The sequence below is a fragment of the Scyliorhinus torazame genome, chromosome 5 (assembly GCF_047496885.1).
Source record: "Scyliorhinus torazame isolate Kashiwa2021f chromosome 5, sScyTor2.1, whole genome shotgun sequence".
NCBI lineage: Eukaryota > Metazoa > Chordata > Chondrichthyes > Carcharhiniformes > Scyliorhinidae > Scyliorhinus > Scyliorhinus torazame.
The window spans coordinates 164,696,867-164,719,778 of NC_092711.1; the positions used below are offsets into that span (position 1 = coordinate 164,696,867).

At 48.5% G+C, this 22,912-nt stretch overlaps 1 protein-coding gene and 1 long non-coding RNA gene across 2 annotated transcripts in view; both read left to right on the forward strand.

Annotated features, from left to right (window-relative positions):
* The window catches only part of LOC140420430 (uncharacterized), a 33,589-nt gene extending 30,708 nt beyond the window's left edge, over positions 1-2,881 (forward strand). The window contains exon 3 of the mRNA XM_072504435.1: positions 2,168-2,881. Within this exon, the coding sequence (XP_072360536.1) occupies positions 2,168-2,766 (599 nt within the window). The 3' untranslated portion in view covers positions 2,767-2,881. The remainder of the gene's footprint in view (positions 1-2,167) is intronic.
* Positions 2,882-2,988: 107 nt separating this feature from the next.
* LOC140420433 (uncharacterized) lies at positions 2,989-18,251 on the forward strand. The gene is made up of 2 exons (XR_011946369.1): positions 2,989-3,269; positions 14,628-18,251. It is a non-coding gene; the product is annotated as an uncharacterized lncRNA (long non-coding RNA).
* The last annotated feature ends 4,661 nt before the right edge of the window (positions 18,252-22,912 follow it).

Genomic DNA, 22,912 nt, shown 5'->3' on the forward strand with positions numbered 1-22,912 from the left:
TGGGTGGGCTGGGTTGTATGAATTAGATAGTTAATCAGACTGTTCATGAACAGGTACTTGGTGTTTGGGAGTAGTCGGGGAGTTCAAGTGGCCGTCCTCAATAAAACATTAATTTTCATTTGGACAGCACATTTAAAAAAAAAAAAATAGAGTACCCAATTATATTTTTTCCAATTAAGGGGCAATTGAATGTGGCCAATCCACCTAACCCTCACATCTTTGGATTATGGGGGTGAAACCCATGCAAACACGGGGAGAATGTGCAAACTCCACATCGACAGTGACCCAGGGCCGGGATCAAACCCAGGTCCTCAGCACCGTTGGCAGCAGTGCTAACCACTGCACCACCGTGCTGCCCTCTTTGATAGCACATTTGACTTAATAAAATACGTCAAGGATTTTCCAGGAAAATTGTAAAAGAAAGTTTCATGAAGGTTGTCCAAGACCGTGATGTGACACAAATTCTACATCTCATTCCCCAGATATTCTCTCCTTCCTATTGATTTCAACACTAATTCATCCCATTATCTCCTCCTGCTTTCCCCCAAAATCTCCTCCCCTAAAGGCGCTGACTCTCAAGTTCAGTGTCACACTAATCTATTGCGCTCCCCCCCCCCCCCCCCCCAAATATTTCACCCAGGTGTCGAAATCTTTACACCTTAAATTAACAAGCTGTTTTGCTAAGGGGGCGCCACAATCAACTCCACTGACTACCCACATGTACTGTGTGTCACGGTGGGGGTCATTCGTGCCCCCCCCCCCATTTCATCCTATTCCAAGGAGTTTGGAGACTGGACTCAGGATGAGTAATGGCGGTCATAGCCCCCATAATCCCCTGCGGTGGTGAAACCGCTCCATTGGCCGGGCGGGCGGCCCGGACTGCGCATGATCTTGGGAGCGATGGGAAGCTGCACATGTGCAGGAAGATCCCACCTCCTGACCTTTCTGCTGAGGTGTTGACCAATGGGAGCAGTTGGAGGACCGGAAGGACTCTGGTTCTGAAGGAAAAGGAAGTGAATCCAGGGAGGGTGCAGACTCTGCAAAGGTTGGCCCAGGTCTCTAAGTATATTCCCGGATTGTGTGAAAATTGGTGGTGGTAAATAGTGAGGAGGATAGTCTTTGGTTACAGGAGGATAATAATCTTTATTATTGACAAAAGTAACCCTGCAGCGTCCATCTAATTCAGTTAGAAATTATTGATCATCTCTGCTTGAGGACGTTCATAGGCAGAAAATTCCAGCTCATGATCAATCACTACCTCCTGTATCTTAACCAACTGGAACAATCCTATACATTAAACACAATTTTAGTCCTGTTACATATTTCCGTTAGGCTGGCAGTCCGCTTGAAGATTTCCAGGTCTCTTTGTCCTGGACAGGAAGCAGTGAGCAGGGATCTGTCAATCAGCCTGAATCAGCACCTTCAGGAGAATTGGGAGGGTGAATATTAGATACAGCAGAGTGAGAATGGAGGGTGTGTGTGGAATGGCGATTTACAGATTTGGGGAAATGAGAGAGGACCATAGAAACCAGAAATGTCTGTTCTGAATCTCTATCCTATACTGACAATTATGTATTTTGTAAACTCCTCTTACAGGATATCAGAAGAGGAAGAATTACAGACAGAAATCTCAAACCAAACCTCGCGTCTCGATTTGACATTCACTCAATTCACTGGGACTTGAATATCATCGGCCTTTGAATCGAGAAGGAAAAAGGTTCGTCTATTCTTTCTGCTTCAGATGGTGTTAACCATCAGTGTGACTGGAAACTCACTGAGACATACATACCTGAATGAGAGTGTTCCAGAGCACTGACTGAAAAGAGCTTTAACCAGTTACACAGCCTGAAAAAAACAGCGGGGAGATCTGTGTGAGCCTTCAACTGATTGTCCAACCTGGAGAGACACAAGGACACCCCCACCCTGGAGAAACCATGGAAATGTGGGGACTGTGGGAAGGGATTCAGATTCCCATCAGCACTGGAAACTCATCGACGCATTCACACTGGGGAGAGGCCGTTCACCTGCTCTCAGTGTGAGAAGGGATTTGCTAAGTTATCTAACCTGAAGAAGCACCAGCCAGTCCACGTCGGGGAGAGGCCATTCACCTGCTCCACGTGTGGGAAGGGGTTCAGTACTTCTTCCAGACTGCTGACACACCAACTAGTTCACACTGGGGAGAGACCGTTCAGCTGCTCTCACTGCACAAAGATGTTTCGAATCTCATCCCATCTGCTGACACACCAGCTCCTGCACACCGGAGAGAGGCCGTTCACCTGCTCTCAGTGTGGAAAGGGATTCACTCAAATAAGCAACCTACAGGCACACCAGCGAGTTCACACTGGGGAGAGGCCGTTCACCTGCTCTGACTGTGGGAAGGGATTCACTCGGTTATCCCACCTGCAGAGACACCAGCGAGTTCACACTGGGGAGAGGCCATTCACCTGCTCTGACTGTGGGACAGGATTCACTCGGTTACCCCACCTACAGACACACCAGCGAATTCACACTGGGGAGAGGCCGTTCATTTGCTCTGACTGTGGAAAGAGATTCACTCAGCTACCCAATCTGCAGGCACACCAGCGAATTCACACTGGGGAGAGGCCATTCACCTGCTCTGAATGTGGGAAGGGATTCACTCTCTTAGCCACGTTGCAGGCACACCAGCGCGTTCACACAGGGGAGAGGCCATTTACCTGCACCGTGTGTGAGAAGGGATTCACTCGGTCAACACTTCTGCTGAGACACCAGCAAGTTCACGAGTGAAGAGAGGGGTTGGATTATGCTGTTATTGCTGCTGTTAATCACATCCAGGACTGAACCATGTTCATTCTGACACTTGGTGAAGTGGGTGGGTCGGAGAGTTTCTTTCTGCTGGATAAGCAACCTACAGGCACACCGAGTTCACACTGGGGAGAGGCCGTTCACCTGCTCTGACTGTGGGAAGGGATTCACTCGGTTATCCCACCTGCAGAGACACCAGCGAATTCACACATGGGAGAGGCCGTTCACCTGCTCTGACTGTGGGACAGGATTCCCACAGGATTCACTCGGTTATCCCACCTACAGACACACCAGCGAATTCACACTGGAGAGAGGCCGTTCATTTGCTCTGACTGTGAAAAGAGATTCACTCAGCTACCCAATCTGCAGGCACACCAGCGAGTTCACACTGGGGAGAGGCCATTCACCTGCACCATGTGTGAGAAGGGATTCACTCGGTCAACACTTCTGCTGAGACACCAGCAAGTGTGAGGTTATCCATTTTGGTAGGAATAACAGCAAAAGAGATTACTATTTAAATGATAAAATATTAAAACATGCTGCTGTGCAGAGAGACCTGGGTGTGCTAGTACATGAGTCGCAAAAAGTTGGCTTACAGGTGCAACAGGTGATTAAGAAGGCAAATGGAATTTTGTCCTTCATTGCTAGAGGGATGGAGTTTAAGACTAGGGAGGTTCTGCTGCAATTGTGTAAGGTGTTCGTGAGGCCACACCTGGAGTATTGTGTTCAGTTTTGGTCTCCTTACTTGAGAAAGGACATACTGGTACTGGAGGGTGTACAGAGGAGATTCACTAGGTTAATCCCAGAGCAGAAGGGGTTGGATTCCGAGGAGAGGTTGAGTAGACAGGGACAGTACTCGTTGGAATTTAGAAGGATGAGGGGGGGATCTTATAGAAACATATAAGATTATGAAGGGAATGGATAGGATAGATGCGGGCAGGTTGTTTCCACTGGCGGGTGAAAGCAGAACTAGGGGGAATAGCCTCAAAATAAGGGGAAGTAGATTTAGGACTGAGTTTAGGAGGAACTTCTTCACCCAAAGGGTTTTGAACCTATGGAATTCCTTGCCCAGTGAAGTAGTAGAGGCTCCTTCATTAAATGTTTTTAAGATAAAGATAGATAGTTTTTTTAAGAATAAAGGGATTAAGGGTTATGGTGTTCGGGCCGGAAAGTGGAGCTGAGTCCACAAAAGATCAGCCATGATCTCATTGAATGGTGGAGCAGGCTCGAGGGGCCAGATGGCCTACTCCTGCTCCTAGTTCTTATGTTCTTGTACAGATTTTAGTGAGTTTAGATTTGTTGATCAGCACCTTCAGGAAAATTGGGAGAGAAAGTAAGTGAATACAGTCTGTATATTACACACATTTTCCATCCAGTAATATCGACATCGATCTGTCTGGCAGCCTGCATGAATATTTTCAGGTCTCTGTGTCCAGGACAGGAAGCAGTGAGCGTGAATCTGTCAATCAGCCTGAATCCCTCCCCTCCCCCCTTCCCGTGGTTCGCCTTACTTTCCTCTTAGGTTTAGCTGTGTTCCCCCCCCCCCAGTCTATCTCTCCCTTTCATGCTTTGGCCACTTTCCCCTGATTCTTGGATACCTGGCTATTCTTCCTCTTGTTCGTTGGCCTCAAACAGGTCCCGGAACAATTGGGTGAATGGCTCCCACGTTCTGTGGAAGCCGTCGTCTGACCCTCGGATGGCAAATTTGATTTTCTCCATTTGGAGAGATTCCGAGAGGTCGGACAGCCAGTCTGCAGCTTTGGGTGGTGCTGCTGACCACCAGCCGAACAGGATTCTCCGGCGGGCGATCAGGGAGGCAAAGGCAAGGGCGTCCGCCCTCCTCCCCAGGAATAGACCTGGCTGGTCTGATACCCCCAAAACCGCCACTTTCGGGCATGGCTCCACCCTCACCCCCATCACTTTGGACAATGCGTCGAAGAAGGCTGTCCAGTAGCCTGCAAGCCTGGGTAAAGACCAGAACATGTGGGCTTGGTTGGCCGGGCCTCCTTGACACCGTTCACATCTATCCTCCACCTCCGGGAAGGACCTACTCATACGGGCTCTTGTTAAGTGGGCTCTATGTACCACTTTTAGTTGCGTCAGGCTGAGCCGTGCGCACGTGGAGGTGGAGTTGACTCTGTGCAGTGCTTCGCTCCAGAGACCCCGCCCTATCTCAGTCCCGTCCTCCTCCCATTTCTTTCTTGTTGCGTCCAGTATGGTGTCGGCCCTTTCTATCAGTTGGTCATACATGTCACTACAGTTTCCTTTACCTAGTATGCTTGCGTCTAGTAGTTCTTCCAGTAATGTCTGTCGTGGCGGTTGTGGTACATCCTTGTCTTCTTTCGTTGGAAGTTTTTGAGCTGTAGATACCTTAGTTAGTTCCCCCTGGCTAGCTGGAATTTCTCTGTCAGTTCGTCCAGTGTTGCGATCCTGCCGTCCATGCATAGGTCCCTGACTGTCAGTCTCCCTCCGTCCTGCCCCCACCTTTTGAAGGTGGCGTCAGTCAGCGCTGGTGTGAACCTATAGTTGTTGCAGATGGGAGCTTTGTCCGACATTCTGGTCAGGCCAAATTGCTGCCGTTGTTGGTTCCAGGATTGGAGGGTGGCTATCACCACCAGACTGCTGGAGTGTTTTTTGGGTGGGGATGGGGGTGCTGCCGTGGCGAAGGCCCAGAGGGAGGTCCCCCTGCAGGAGGCCTCTTCCACGCGCACCAACTCGGCTTCTGGCTTCTTGATCCATCCCTTTATTCGCTCGGTCGTCGCCGCCGCCCAGTGGGAGAATTGTAGGTTTGGGAGGGCTAGCCCCCCCTGGATTTTGTTTTTTGTAGGACCTTCCTTGGGATCCGAGCATTTTTCCCCCCCCCCATACGAACGCCATGATTAATTTGTCCAGCGCTTTGAAAAAGGCCTTGGGGATGTAGATCGGAATGGATCTAAGTAGGAAGAGGTACCTGGGCAGGACATTCATTTTGATCGTCTGGACCCTCCCCGCGAGGGAGAGTGGGAGTGTGTTCCATCTTTGCAGGTCCTTTTTTACTTCCTCTGTCAGACTGGTGAGGTTCCATTTGTGGATCCCTTTCCAGTCATGGGCTATTTGGATCCCCAGGTAGCGGAATTTGTGTTAGACTTGTTTAAACGGCAGTCCCGTTAGTGCTGCCCCACCTACTTGTGGGTGTACGGGGAAGATCTCGCTTTTGCTTATGTTGAGTTTGTAGCCCGAGAAGGCGCGAAACTCTTTCAGGACCGCGATGATTCCGTCCATGCTGCTCTGTGGGTCCAAAATGTAGAGGAGCAGGTCATCTGCATAGAGTGAGACTCTGTGCTCTCTGCCTCCCCTTCGGATCCCCTCCAGCTTTTTGCTGCTCTGAGCGCGATTGCTAGTGTTCGATCGCTAGAGAGAACAGCAGCGGGGACAGTGGGCATCCTTGTCTGGTGCCCCTGTGCAGCTGGAAGTATCGGGAGTTGGTATTGTTGGTCCGTACGCTCGCCATAGGAGCGTTGTCGTCCCAGCCTCCCCGAACAGGCGCCGGAATGTGGCGACTAGGGGCTTTTCACAGTAACTTCATTTGAAGCCTACTTGTGACAATAAGCGATTTTCATTTTTTTCATTATTTTATAGGAGCTTTACCTAGGAGGTGAACCCTGCTCCATGCCCGAACCGCTCCAGTACCTCTGAGGTATTTCCATTCGACTCTGTCGAAGGCCTTTTCTGCGTCTAGGGAGACGATTACCTCTGGTGTTCTCTCCCCGGAGAGGGTCATTATCACGTTCAGCAGGCGCCTGATGTTTGAGGTAAGCTGTCTACCTTTGACAAAGCCCGTCTGGTCCTCTGCGACCACCTCAGGTACACAGTCTTCTAGCCTTTTGGCTAGGATTTTGGCCAGTATTTTGGCATCCGCGTTCAGCATTGAGATGGGTCTGTATGACCCACATTCCGTTGGGGCTTTGTCTTTCTTAGGTATCAGCGAGATTGAGGCCTGTGCTAGCGCGGGTGGCAGTGTGCCCTTAGCCAGCGAGTCTGTGAATATCTCACGCAGGTGCGGGGCCAGTGCTGTCGCAGATTTTTGTAGAAGTCCGCCGGGAACCCGTCTGGTCCCGGTGCCTTCCCCGCCGCATGGAGCTAATGCTGTCCATGATCTCTCCCAGTACTAGTGGTGCTTCCAGGCCCCGTTTTCTGCCGCCCCCCCCCCCTCCCGACTGGAATGTCCAGTCCATCAAGGAACCGTTTCATCCCGGACTCCCCCATTGGGGGCTTTGAAGTGTACAGCCCTTGGTAGAAGGTCTTGAAGGTTTTGTTGATCTTTTCTGGTTCTGTTTCTAACGTGCCTCTGGTATCCCTGATTTGTGCAATTTCTCTGGTGGCTGCCTGCTTTCTCATCTGGTGTGCCAACAGGCGGCTGGCTTTGTCTCCATGTTCGTATAGGGTCCCACGTGCTTGGCGGATTTGGTGCACTGCTTTCCTGGTGGAGAGCAGGTCAAAGTTCCTTTGTAGCTCTTTCCTCTCCGCTAGGAGCTCAACGGTCGGGGCCTCGGAGTATTTACGGTCTACCTCCAGTATGGAGTCGACCAGCTGCTGCCTAGCCGCCCTTTCCTCCCTAACTCTCTCAAACACCTTATTAATCTGTTCCGGAGCCGCCACCAACTCCTCAATCCTGTCCCGCACCTGAACCTTCTCAGCTGATGCACCACTTTCCCTGTGCACAATAGGTCAAACCTCGCCCGTAACTCCTTTCTCTTTGCCAGGAGCCCTGGGTCCAGGTCCCTCACGTACCTCCCATCCACCTCCAAAATCTCTTCGATCAGTTGTTGGCGTTCCTCCCTCTCCTTCCTATCCAACTTGGCCTGAAACAGGATCACCTCCCCCCTTACGACCACTTTCAGAGCCTCCCAAACCACCAATGAAATGCCGAGCAGAACCTGAGTTGACACCTTTAACCACAATGTCGGAAGAATGGATCTGTGGTTAGAAGAAAGATGTCATTCGACAGTTCAAAGTAGAGTAAATTTGGCCTGTCTGGGACACGGGTCAGAAGGAGAATAAGAACCAAGCCTCGAAGATTCCGTTTCAGCGACAACCGAGGATCAACCGGGACAAATGGGTGATGGCTCAGAGAATAGAACAGACCTCCGAGAGGAATGTGGCCAATTCAGTTCAAAGGGGTAATATCTACTTATGTCTGAAGCTCTGACATCACCTCGGTCAGAGTTTCCCCGGTGAGGGGAGCGGCCCCACCCGACGACCCAGTCCCCGCCACCTTCCTTCCTGCAGGACTCACAGCAGCACTCGCCGGCGGACCTTCGCTCGCCCCCTTCTTTCCAGCACCTTTCCTCTGGGACTTCGACATTCGTCGGCCTCCTTATGACTTCCCACAACAACTCATCTAAAAACTCTCCCAAAACCAGACATAAACGTCCAAAAGTCCGAGACTCTCGCAGGAGCCACCGAACGTGTGACATCCACCGACATGTTGTCACCGGAAGTCCCCGGAATGAACAATATCAATATGACACCAGCATCTCCATATTAACGACAGGCCATTCATCTGCTCTGTCTGTGGACAGAGCTTCCCTGCTGGCACTGGGGAGAGGACATTGAAAAATGTTCCAGGAGTGGGATGGAATTCAGCCAATCCTCCAGCCTGTTGACACACCAGCGAGTTCAAACTGGGGAGCTGCTGTTTCCATGTTCTCTGTGCGGATAGAGAGTCACTCACTCATCCCACTTCCTGACACACCAGCGACTTCATGTTTGACTGCAGGGGTTGGACTCTGCTGAGGGGAATATTCACTCTATCTGAGACCCTCCGAATTACACACAACTCAATTCAATCTCCCTTCAGCCTCCTCTGTTCCAATGAGAACAACCCCAGCCTCTCCAATCTTTCCTCATCGTTAAAATTCTCCATCCCGTAAAACATCATCATAAATCCCCTCTGCAGCCTCTCTCGAGTGATCACATCCTTCCTGTAATGTGGTGATCAGAAATGTCCACAGTGCTCCGGCTGTGGTCTAACTGGTGTTTGATCCAGTTCCAGCACAATCTCCCTCGGCTACCAAAGGAAACTATCCCACCAGCCTTCCTTTTTTAAAATATAAACGTAGAGTAACCAATTAATAAATTCCAATTAAGGGGCAATTTATTGTGGCCAATCCATCTACCCTGCGCATTTTTGGGTTGTGGGGGCAAAACCCATGCAAACAAGGGTGAATTTCATTTTTCATTTTCATTTCATTTCATGTGCAAACTCCACACGGACAGTGACCCAGAGCCGGGATCAAACCTGGAACATCGGTGCCGTGAGGCAACAATGCTAACCACTGTGCCATCGGGCTTCCCCCACCTGCCTTCCTCAGCATTGAGGAGAGAGAGAGAGGCAGCAGAGGGAAAGGCACCAAAGAGAAGAGAGGAGCACCAGAGACTGAGACAGGAGAGGGAGAACAGTGAGACAGAGGGCAAGAGAGGCACCAGAGAGAGGAGCACCAGGGACTGAGGGAGGCAGGAGAGAGAGGGGAGAGGAGAGAGCGAGAGTGGGAGAGACCCTAATCAGTGACAAAAATAAGTAATGAAATTGAGTTCAGACACATCTGCATGAACTGACACCACTTTGTTCACAGATTAACAGAGTAATCACTGTACTTGAATCAATGTTATACACTTTTGGAATTGAATGAATTAAGGGTCAGATTAACTATCACAATAACCCAGTATTAGATAGGTCTGTTTAATAGAGAACAGGGTTAAACCCAGTGTCCAATATTACTGGTCTCTGTGGCTGTTGGAAGCCTGGTTTCACTGTACAGCTGACAAACCCACAGCTTCAGTGAACTCATCTACCCAGGGTCTGTTTATAAACCCTCATCACAACCTATTACCTGGTTAGCTATTTATATATGGTCATCATGGTCGGGCAGCTAACACACAGCTCAACCCGAAATTATGGTTCTTTCTACTGATTCCAGCTCTGACAAGGGATCAATCAGAGCATCTCCAGCCCTCAGCTCTGTTACTGGGCTGTCAGTGACATGAGCAACAGTGAGACAGCAAGTTGCCTGAGGCTTAAATGGGAAGTTGAAACTTGTGACTCAAGACCAACTGCGTAAGATCTCTGAAAAGATCAGTAACTTCAAAAGATAAATTCTAAACCCAGTGAACAAACTAAAGAATCATAAGACAAAAACTTCAAGTTTATGACTTTTACTGCAACAAACAAACGAAAAATAACAATGCCTAAACACTATTTTTATAGGGAACGTATCCCATAAACTATAAATAGAACGTTGCCCTTTTACTTTTAACACAATCAAAAATCACACTCCATGGTTTTGTCGCTGAAGTTGTCACTCAATTCTCCTGGAACCAGCCCAATGTGATTCTTCATTCCTGTGTTTACTTCCATTCGATTCCTTTGCCTGACTGGCAATCCTTAACTCCAGAAGTATCTTTTGCAGTGATGGTTCTCCTCATGATATTCAGGTCCTGATTAATAATAATAATCTATATTGTCACAAGTCGGCTTACATTACCGTGAAAAGCCCCTAGTCGCTACATTCTGGCACCTGTTCGGGTACACTGAGGGAGAATTCAGAATGTCCAAATTACCTAACAGTGTGCCTTTCGGGTCTTGTGGGAAGAAACCGGAGCACCCGGAAGAAACACATGTAGACACGAGGAGAACATGTAGACTCTGCAGTGACCCAAGCCGGGAATCGAACTTGGCACCCTGGAACTGTGAATCAACAGTGCTAACCACCGTGCCACCATGCTGCCCATAACCAAGTGACTCTTCCAAATCCTGAAGTCTTTTTTTCGGTAAATAATCATCTAATCATAGAATCATAGAATTTACAGTGCAGAAGGAGGCCATTCGGCCCATCGAGTCTGCACCGGCTCTTGGAAAGAGCACCCCACCCAAGGTCCACACCTCCACCCTATCCCCACAGCCCAGCAACCCCACCCAACACTAAGGGCAACCTTGGACACTATGGGCAATTTAGCATGGCCAATCCACCTAACCTGCACATCTTTGGACTGTGGGAGGAAACCGGAGCACCCGGAGGAAACCCACGCACACACGGGGAGGATGTGCAGACTCCGCACAGACAGTGACCCAAGCCGGAATCGAACCTGGGACCCTGGAGCTGTGAAGCATTTGTGCTATCCACAATGCTACCGTGCTGCCCACCTGTAAACCTGTAAACCTAATGGAAATTAAGAACAGACAATTCTAGTTCCTATGAAACATTCTTTCCTCTCTCATTCCTCAAAAGCTGTAAATCGCCATCCAACACACTCTCTCCATTCTCACTCTGCTGTATGTAATACTCATCCTCCCAATTCTCTAAAGGTGCTGATTCAGTCTGACTGGCAGATCCATTCTCACTGCTTCCCGTCCTGGACAGGCCTGAAAATCTCCATGCAGACTGCAAGACAGAAATATGTCTATATTACTGAACTCAAAATGTGTGCAACATAGACTGGATTCACTTCCTTTCTCTTCAGTTGCTGCAAGTCACCAACATCCCCCCCAGAATGAGACAAGAAATGGAAAGATAAAGTAGACTTGGAGCGACTGCTGCCTCTTGTGGGGCATTCAAGGACGAGAGGTAATAGTCTTTGGATAAGAGGTAGCAAATTCAAAACAGAGTTGAGGAGAAACTGCTTCTCCCAAGTGCTGTGAATCTGTGGAATTCACTACCCCAGAGTGCGGTGGAGCTGGGACAGTGAGTACATTTAGGGAGGAGTTAGACTTTTAATCGGTTGAAGGGTTCTGAAGAACTCTCAGGACAGTGGAGATAAGGCCAGGATGAGATAAGCGATGATCAAATGGCGGAGCGGACTCGATGGGCCAAATGGCCTAATTCTGCTCCTATATCTTATGACCTTATGAAAGGGGGAGACATTGATTTGCTCCCAGATGTTGCCCAGAGGAGGAAGTTTTAGTCTGAAACTCATTGTCCACCCTCCACATTGTGACATCACAAAGATGCTCGTCCTCTAAATCAACCAATAGGAATAAATCCGTTCCGCAGTGACGTCACTGCATTTGAGTGCACTCGCCCCGCGCGCGGATACAGGAGCCCCGCCCCCGTCCATTTTTCTCCCCTCCCCGACCCATCCTGGAGACCAGGTTTCCAAGCAACTGGCTGACAGTTCCGGTTATCGATGACTCCCTCTCTCCCCACCCGGGACTGTGCATGGTCTCAGGGAGAGGGGACTCTGTGCATGTGCAGAGGGAGCTCACCTCCGGTGACACTGCTGAGTTGTGACCAATAGGAAGATTGGAGGACCGGAAGGACTCTGCTCCTCCGCCAATCAGAGCTCCCCCATTGTCTCAATGCGGAAGCTGGACATGGAGGTTTCTGCCGAGCAAAGCTGTTGTTCCTCCAACCCTGAATGAGCTTGAGCTGCACACAGACTCCTGTCCAACATCTGTGAGTAAAACACTTTATTTTCTCAGTCTGACCTTCAATTGGTGACTTGCAATAACTAGAGAAAGGAAGTGAATCCAGGGAGGGTGCAGGCTCTGCAAATGTTCGCCCAGGTTTCGCTATCTCTTAAAAACATTGACATCCTTTGCTCCCTCAGCTTGACATATTTATTTGTCTGGCTAAAAGGATCGTCTCTTTCCTAATGTTCACAATTAAAGGGCTGCTTTCCCCAGGAGATGGCTGACATTTAAGGGGACAGTAAACAGGACATAATTCCTTCCCTGTCAGTTTATTTCCATCATCAGCAAACTGACGGAAGGAGTCAACAACAGTGCAATCAAATAGCACTTTACTGAGCAATAACCTGTTCGTAGACGTTCAGTTTGGGTTCCGCCAGGGTCACTCAGCTCCTGACCTCATTACAGCTTTCAAACATGGACAAAAGAGCTGAATGCCAGAGGTGAGGTGAGAGTGACTGCCCTTGGTATCAAGGCAGGATTTGACCGAGTATGACATCAAGGAGACCCAGCTAAACTGGAGTCAATGGGAATTGGGGAAAACTCTCCGTCGGTTAGAGTCATACCTGGCACAAAGGAAGATGGTTGTGGTGGTTGGAGGTCAATCATCTCAGTTCCAGGAGTTCCTCAGGCAGTATCCCAAACCCAACCATCTTTAGCTGCTTCATCAATGACCTCCCTTCCATCATAAGGTGAGAAGTGGGGATGTTTGCGAATGACTGCACAATGTTCAGCACCATTCGCGACAACTCAGATAATGAAGCAGTTCATGTCCAAATGCAGTAAGACCGGGACAGTATCCAGATGTGGGCTGATAAGTGGCAAGTTACATTTGTGCTATACAAATGCCAGGCAATGACCATCTCCTACAAAGGAGGATCTAACCAACACTCCTTGACATTCAGTGGCAATACCATCGCTGAATCCCCTACAACCAAGATCCTGAGGGTTACCATTGATCAGAAACTGAACTGGACCAGTCATATTAATACGGTGGCTACCAGGGCAGGTCAAAGACTACAGCGAGTAACGCACCTCCTGACCCCCAAAGCCTGTCCACCATATACAAGGCATAAGTCAGGTGTGTAATAGGATAATTACCACTTGCCTGGTTGAGTGTAGCTCCAACAACACTCAAGATGCTGCTCTACACCATCCAGAACAAAGCAGCCTGCTTGACTGCTCTCCCTTCCACAAATATTCAAACCCTCCAACACCGACGAACAGTGACAGCCGTGTGTACCATTTACAATGTGCACTGCAGTAACTCACCAAGGTTCCTCCGACAGCACCTTCCAAACCCACGACCACTACTATCTCGAAGGACAAGAGCAGCAGATACCTGGGAACCCCACCACCTGGAGGTTCACCTCCAAGTCACTCACCAGCTGGACTTGGAAATATATCGCCCTTCCTTCATTGTTGCTGGGGCGACATCCTGGAACTCCTTCCCTGACAGCACAGGGGATGTACCTACAACTCAGGGACTGCAGCGGTTCAAGAAGGCAACTCATCACCACCTTCTGAAGGGCAACTAGGGGTGGGCAATAAATGCTGGCTGAACTGCGACGCTCACATCCCGTAAATGTATTTTTAAAATTGTTATATTGCGCAGAGATATATGGAATGTATTATATATATTATTGATGGTTCTGTAATAAAATACATGTACTATTATTTCTAGTTTTGTAAATAGTACTGTACCTACATTATATATTTCCAGTCATACAGTCATTGCAGCACTGACAGAATCCATTTGGGAACTCAAGTCAATGCTGACTCTCTGTACAGCAATCCAGTCAGTCCCATTCCCCCTCGATATCCCTGTTCCCCTGAAAGCTCATTTTCTTCATATTTTATTTTGAATTATTGATCATCTCGACTTCCACAACCCTTGTGGGCAGTGGCCTTCAGTAGGGACCACTCCGTGACTCAATAAAATTCTTCCTCAGAATCACCCCATCTCTAATCAGTAAATACACTTAGATGGAGAGTCTCTACTTTTGTACAGGTTGTAGTGAGTTTAGATTTGTTGATCAGCATCAATCAGCACCTTGATGAGAATTGGGAGGGAAAGGAAGTGAATCCAGTCCGTATATTACACATATTTTTTTGTCCAGTAACATAGACACATATCTGTCTGGCAGCCTCTGTGTCCAGGACAGGAAGCAGTGAGCATGGATCTGTCAATCAGCCTGATTCAGTGCCTTCAGGAGAATTGGGAGGGTGAATATTAGATACAGCAGAGTGAGAATAGAGGGAGATTGTGTGGAATGGAGATTTAGAGCATTTGAGGGAAAGAGAGAGAGCAAACAATGTTCGATAGAAACTAGAATTGTCTGTTCTAAATTTCTATCTTGTACTGACAGTGATGGTTTTTGTAAAATCTTTTTTGCAGAAAGTTCGAACGAGAGGAATTTGAGGTGGATATCTCAAACTAAATATCACGTCAAGAGCTGACTGAGTCATTCAATTATTGGGAACCGAAAATCATCGACCTTTGAATCTAGAAGGAGAAATGTTTGCCTATTCTGTCTGCTTCAAGAGATTTTAAACATCGGTGTGTTTGGAAAAACACTGAGACACACACACACACACACACCCTGTGAGACTGTTACAGAGCACTGACTGTGGAAAGAGCTTCAACCACCAGTTACATGGTCTGAAAAAATACTACACCATTCATATCAGGGAGAGACTGTACACATGTTCTGTGTGTGGACGAGGCTTCAACTGATCGTCCAACGTGGTAAGACGCAAGATCATCCGGGCTATGGAGAAACCATGGAAATGTGAGGACTGTGGGAAGGGATTCACTAAATTATCCAGCCTGCAGACACACCAGCGAATTCACACCGGGGAGAGGCCATTCATCTGCATTGTGTGTGAAAAGGGATTCACCCAGTCATCCAACCTACAGACACACCAGCGAGTTCACATCGGGAAGAGACCATTCACCTGCACCGTGTGTGGGAAGGGATTCACTCAGTCATCCAGCCTGCTGAGCCACAATGTCATTCACACCAATGAGAGACCCTTTAAATGCTCTGACTGTGGGAGCAGCTTCAAACGTGCTGTAGGTTTGATGATCCACCAGCGCATTCACACTGAGGAGAGACCATTCATCTGCACTGTGTGTGAGAAGGGATTCACCCAGTTATCCAACCTGCAGACACACCAGCGAGTTCACACTGGGGAGAGGCCATTTACCTGCACCGTGTGTGGGAAAGGATTCACTCAGTCAACCAGCCTGCTGAATCACAATGTCACTCACACCAATGAGAGACCCTATAAATGCTCTGACTGTGGGAGCAGCTTCAAACGTACTGTAGGTTTGATGATCCACCAACGCACTCACACTGAGGAGAGACCATTCAGCTGCTCTCACTGCACAAAGAGGTTTCGAAAGTCATCCACACTGCGGGAACACCAGCGAGTTCACACTTGATTCACCTGCTCTGATTGTGGGAAGAGATTTAGTGATTCATCTGCCCTGTTGACACACCAGTGAGTCCACACTGGAAAGAAGCCATTCACCTGCTCTCACTGTGGGGAGGGATTCACTCAGTCGTCCAACATGCTGAGACACCAAAGGGTTCACAAGTAATGTCGGGTTGGATTCTGCTGTTATTCCTGCTGTTCATCACATCCAGGACTGAACCTGGAGTGGGTGGAGTGGTTTGTCTCCTCGTCAACTCCTGGTGCTCGGATGTGGCGACCCTGGTGAACTACTGCTCCCGGACCTGGAATGCCCGACTGTGAAGTACTGTCCATACTACCTCCCACGGAGTTCACTACTGCCATCATCACGGCGGTCTACATCCCACCCCAGGCGGAAGTGAAGAAGGCGCTTGATGAATTCTAACCGCTATAAATAACAATGTAACCGAATACCCGGAGGCCTTGTTCATCGTGGCCGGGGACATCAACCAGGCCAACCTCAAGAGTGTACTGCCAGAATTCCACCAACACATCTCCTACCCCGACAGCGGCCCCAACATCCTTGACCACTGCTACACAAACATCAAGGGCGCCTGATGATCCATCTCCTGACCGCACTTCGGAAAATCGGACCACAAGATGGCGCTCCCTCTCCCGGCACACAAGCAGAAACTTAAGCAGAGAATCCGGTTAAGAAGGTCGTGCAATGCTGGTCTGAGGCAACAGAAGAGCTCCTGTGCGACTGCTTGGAGTCAGTGGACTGGTCCATATTCAAGAACTCAGCAGTCAACCTATACGAGTATGCCAGCACCATCGCAGACTTCATCAGCAAGTGGTGGAAGATTGTGTGTCAAAGAAGGTAGTACGTACGTTACCCAACCAGAAACCATGGTTTAATTGGGAGATTCACTCCCTACTGAAGGCCACGTCTGAGGCATTCAAGACAGGTGGCTCAACCTGTAAATCTAGGTACGACCTCTGCAAAGCCAACAGGGACGCCAAGAGACAATATCACGTGAAGCTAGAGTCACAGACTAACGACATGGACTCACATTGGTTATGGCAAGGCTCAAACAACATAATGGGCTACAAAGTAAAGCCGAGTAGAATCTTAAGCAATAGCGCACCCCTCCCCGACAAACACAATGCATTCGATGCTTGTTTCGAGCAGGAAACCAACAAACCGATGTCAACTGCCTCAGCAGTCTTGGACACACCAATACCCACCGTCACAGCCTCCCAAGTCAGATTGGCGTTCTTGAAAGTGAACCCTCAGAAAGCGATGGGTCCTGACGAGATCCCAGATCGCGCACCCAGATCCTGCACTGACCCACTGGCAGGCGTGTTTGCGGACATCCTCAGCCTCTCCCTACTCCGTTCCGAGGTTCCCACCTGCTTCAAGAAGACCACCATCATACCAGGGCCAAAGAAGAACCAGGTAACGTGCCTCAATGACTGCAATCCAGTGGCCTTGACAGCGATCATTATGGTGTGCTTCGAGAGGTCGGCCATGACTCACATCCAACTCCAGACTCCCAGAGTGCCTTGATCCACTGCAATTTGCATACCGCCGCAACGGTCCACAGCAGACGCCTTCTCCCTGGCCCTACACTCATCCCTGCAGCATCTCGACAACAAGGACTCCTACGTCAGACTCCTATTCATTAACTACAGCTGTGCCTTCAACACTCTAATCCCAGCCAAGATCACATCAGAACTCCAAGACCTAGGACGTGGCTCCTCCCTCTGTAACTGGATCCTCGAATTCCTGATACATAGACCACAATCAGTAAGGATAAACAACAACTCCTCCACGATAGTCCTCAATACCAGGGTTCCACAAGGTTGCGTACTTAGCTCCTATACTCCCTGTACACACGCGACTGTGGCAAGGTTTGGCTCCCGCTCCCATCTATGAGTTTGCTGATGACACGACCGTAGTGGGTCAGATCTCAAACAACAATGGGTCAGCGTACAGGAGGGAGATAGAGAATCTAGTGGCATGGTATAATGGATAAAGACCGGGTGCCAAACACACACAGCGACTGGAGTCACAGCAGGAGATGAAACGTTTAATGTGGCGAGAGGATTGAGACACCATTGTGACATCATCAAGACATTGACACACACCCCAGAGAGAAACTGACTTAAAAACAATCCGGATAGAATTAAACACACTGGACACACTAAACACACTCAAAGTGGGAGTGAAATTAAAGTGATAATGGGACAATGAAGGGCTTGGGAGAAATAATACGGAGTAAGAACTGTCCACAAAGAGAGAGCTGGAGAATCTTTCACATCCATGTTTGATCTGTTCCTTGAAGCATCTGTCCTAATGTACCAGTAACAGAACTCACGGCGCTAATTCTGGAGAAGAAAAGATGGAGTAGATGTTACCCCAGGCGGAGCCAGAAAAGAAATGGGAAATAATGAAGTGACATTGAGTGATGGGTCAGAAAGACTCCTCACCGCCCCCCCCCCCCCCCCCCCCTCTCTAGGTGTGCACTGTAAGATTCCTGGGGGACTCTCTACTTCAAGTTTTTTTGCTAATTAGTGAACATTAAATTAAATTCTATGATTGGCTGTGGATTTATTTTGAATTTGATTGTTACACTTCTCCTGTTTTTATTCCTGTTGTGATTACGCTCTGGGTAAGGATGGGTGACAGGTGACAGGATGGGAAATTGTGGTTTGGGTCTTCACTGACCAAATGTTTTATTGATCTGAAATGTGTAAAAGGGACCAAACTCCAGCAGAAATCAAGCAGAGCTGAGAACAGACAACTTGCTGTGGGAGAGGCCAATGTTCTGGCCTTTGCCTCTCTGGTGGCCCAGGGACGAATCCTACTAGGGTGGAGGGACTCGGAACCCCCAAATTTGGGGTTATAGGTTAGTGACATGACGGGGATTCTCAGACTCGAGAAAATCAAGTTCGCCTTTAGGGGATAGCGACAGTGGTTTACCGTTCATTGACTTCAAGAAAAATTAAGCTGTCAGCGGGGGGGGGCATGGGGGTTTGAGTAAGGTTAGGAACACCAGTGGAAAGGGGGGCTGGGGAAGGAGGTCCTGTTTTTGTAAGCCATGTTGGCTGGGGTTTGTTACTGGATGGGTGTGTTTATCTTGTTTTGTTCCTTTTGATACAATTATAAATGCCTTAATAAAATATTTTCCAAAAAAAAACCAAACCTACGGTTCTGCTTCCTACTGATGCCAGCTCCTTTCCAGGGGTCACGGCATCTCCAGCCCTTAGCTCTGTTGCTGGGCTGTCAGTGACATGAGCAATAGAGAGACAGCACGTTGTCTAAGGCTTAAATGGGAAGTTGAAACTTGTGGCACTAACCAACTGTGCAAGATCTCTGTAAAGATCAGTAATTCAAAAAAATAAATTGTAAACCCAGACTAGGAGCTTTTCACAGTAAATTCATTTGAAGCCTACTTGTGACAATAAGTGATTTTCATTTCATTTCATTTCAAATTAAAGAGTCATAAGACAAAAACTTCAAGTTTTATGGCTTTTCCTGCAACAAACAGACTAGAAACAACAATGCCTAAGCACTATTTTTATAGGGAATGTATCCCATAAACTATAAATAGAACGTTGCCTTTTTACTTTTAATACTATCAAAAATCACACTCCATGGTGACGTTGCTGAAGTTGTCACTCAATTCTCCTGGAACCAGCCCAATGTGTCTCTTCATTCCTGTGTTTACTTCTATTCTATTCCTTTGCATGACTGGCAATCCTTAACCCCAGAAGTGTCTTTTGCAGTGATGGTTCTCCTGATGATATTCAGATGCTGATATAATAATAATCTTTATTGTCACAAGTAGGCTTACATTAATACAGCAATGAAATTACTGTGAAAAGCCCCTAGTCGCCACATTCCGGCACCTGTTCGGGTACAGAGGGAGAATTCAGAATGTCCAAATTACCTAACAGCACACCTTTCGGGACTTTTGGGAGGAAACCGGAGCAGCTGGAGAAAACCCACACAGACAGGAGGAGAACGTGCAGACTCCGCACCGACAGTGACCCAAGCCAGGAATCGAACCTGGCACCCTGGAGCTGTAAAGCAACAGTGCTAAGTACTGTGCTACCATGCCGCCCATAACCAAGTGACTTCCAAATCCTGAAGTCTTTTTTTCTGCAAATTGACTAATATCCTGGAAAAGGTATTCACAATGGAAATTAAGAAGACAATTCTAGTTCCTATGAAACATTCTTTTCTCAAAAGCTGTAAATCTCCATCCAACACACTCTCCATTCTCACTCTGCTGTATGTAATATTCATCCTCTCAATTCTCTAAAAGTGCTGATTCAGGCTGACAACTCACTGCTTCCAGTCTTGGAGAGGCCTGAAAATCTCCATGCAGACTGCCAGACAGAAATATGTCTATATTACTGAACTCAAAAATGTGCAACACACAGACTGGATTCACTTCCTTCCTCTTCAGTTGCTGCAAGTCACCAATGTCCCCCCCAGAATGAGACAAGAAATGGAAAGATAAAGTAGACTTGGAGCAGCTGCTCCCTATTGTGGGGCATTCTCGAATGAGAAGAGGGAGCAAATTCAAAACAGAGTTGAGGAGAAGCTGCTTCTCCCAAGGGCTGTGGATCTGTGGAATTCACGACCCCAGAATGCGGTGGAGCTGGGACAGGAGTAAATGTAGGGAGGAGTTAGACAGATTTTAAATCGGGTTTAGGGTTATGGAGAAATCTCAGGACGGTAGAGATAAGGCCAGGATGAGATCAGCCATCATCAAATGGCAGAGCAGACTCGATGGGCCAAATGGCCTAATTCTGCTCCTATATCTTATGATCTTATGAAAGGGGGAGACATTGATTTGCTCCCAGATGTTGCCCAGAGGAGGAAGTTTTAGTCTGAAACTCATTGTCCAACCTCCACATTGTGACATCACAAAGGAGCTCGTCCTCCAAATCAGCCAATAGGAATAAATCCGCTCCGCGCTGACGTCATTGCGTTAGAGCACACACGCCCAGCACGCGGACACGGGAGACCCGCCCCCACCTTTTGTTCCCTCCCCCAACACTTCCTCGATACAGTTTCCAGGCAACCGACTGACAGCTCCAGCTACCGATGATTTCCTCTCCCCTGGCCCGGGACTGCGCATGTCTGAGCGACAGGGGCAGCTGTGCATGTACACGTGAGCTCACATCCGCAGACCTTACTGCTGAGCTGTGACCAATGGGATGATTGGAGGACCGGAAGGACTCTGCTCCTCGGCCAATCAGAGCTCCCCCATTGTCTCATTGCGGAAGCTGGACATGGAGGTTTCTGCCGAGCAAAGCTGTTGTTCCTCGAATGCTGAGTGAGCTTGAGCTTCACACAGACGCAATCATCTTCCTGTCTCCAACCTCTGTGAGTAAAACACTTTCTTTTCTCCCCCTTTCCATTTATTTACTTATTCTCACCTTCAATTGGTGACTTGCAGCAACTGAAGGGAAAGGAAGTGAATCCAGGGAGGGTGCAGACTCTGCAAAGCTTGGCCCAGGTCTCTCTCTTTTAAGGACATTGACATCCTTTGCTCCCTCAGCTTGACACATTTATTTGTCTGGCTAAAAGGATGGTCTCTTTCCTAATGGTCACAATTAAAGGGCTGCTTTCCCCAGGAGATGGCTGACATTTCATAGAATTTACAGATTATCATAGAATTTACAGTGGAGAAGGAGGCCATTCGGCCCATCGAGTCTGCACCGGCTCTTGGAAAGAGCACCTTACCCAAGGTCAACATCTCCACCCTATCCCCATAACCCAGTAAACCCACCCAACACTAAGGGCAATTTTGGACACTATGGGCAATTTAGCATGGCCAATCCACCTAACCTGCATATCTTTGGACTGTGGGAGGAAACCGGAGCACCCGGAGGAAACCCACGCACACACGGGGAGGATGTGCAGACTCCGCACAGACAGTGACCCAAGCCGGAATCGAACCTGGGACCCTGGAGCTGTGACGCAATTGTGCTATCCACAATGCTACCGTGCTGCCTTTAAGGGGACAGTAAACAGGACATATTCAACCCAGCCAATTACTTCCCTATCAGTTTATTTCCATCATCAGCAAACTGATGGAAGAAGTCATCAACAGTGTAATCAAACAGCATTTCACTGAGCAATAACCTGTTCGCAGACGCTCAGTTTGGGTTCCGCCTGGGTCACTCAGCCCCTGACCTAATTACGGCCTTGGTTCAAACATGGACAAAAGAGCTGCATGCCAGAGGTGAGGTGAGAGTGACTGTCCTTGACATCAAGGCAGCATTTGACCGACTATGGCTTCAAGGAGCCTTAGCTAAACTGGAGTTAATGGGAATCAGGGGGAAACCTCCGCTGGTTGGAGTCATACCTGGCATAAAGGAAGATGGTTGTGGTGATTGGAAGTCAATCATCTCAGCTCCAGGGCATCACTGCAGGAATTCCTCAGGGCAGTTTCCTCAGCCCAACCAACTTCACCTGCTTCATTACTGACCACCCTTCTATCAAAAGGTGAGAAGTGGGGATGTTTATGGATGACTGCACAATGTTCAACACCATTCGCGACTCCTCAGATATTGAAGCAGTCCATGTCGAAATGCAGCATGACCTGGACAGTATCCAGGTGTAGGCTGATAAGTGGCAAGTTACATTTGTGGTACACAAGTGCCAGGCAATGACCATCTCCTACAAAGGAGGATCTAACCACCGCGCCTTGACATTTAGTGTCATTCACATCACTGAATCCCCCACAACCAACATCCTGAGGGTTACCATTGATCAGAAATTGAACTGCACTAGCCATATTAATACGGTGGCCACCAGGGCAGGTCAAAGACTACAGCAAGTAACGCACCTCCTGACCCCCAAATCCTGTCCACCATATACAAGGAACAAGTCAGGCGTGTAATAGAATAATCACCACTTGCCTGGTTGAGTGCAGCTCCAACAACACTCAAGATGCTGCTCTACACCATCCAGAACAAAGCAGCCTGCTCTCCCTTCCACAAATATTCAAACCCTCCCAACACCGACAAACAGTGGCAGCCGTGTATACCATTTACAATGTGCACTGCAGTAACTCACCAAGGTTCCTCAGACAGCACCTTCCAAACCCACGACCACTACTATCTAGAAGGACAAGAGCAGCAGATACCTGGGAACCCCACTACCTGGAGGTTCACCTCCAAGTCACTCACCAGCCGGACTTGGAAATATATCGCCCTTCCTTCATTGTTGCTGGGACG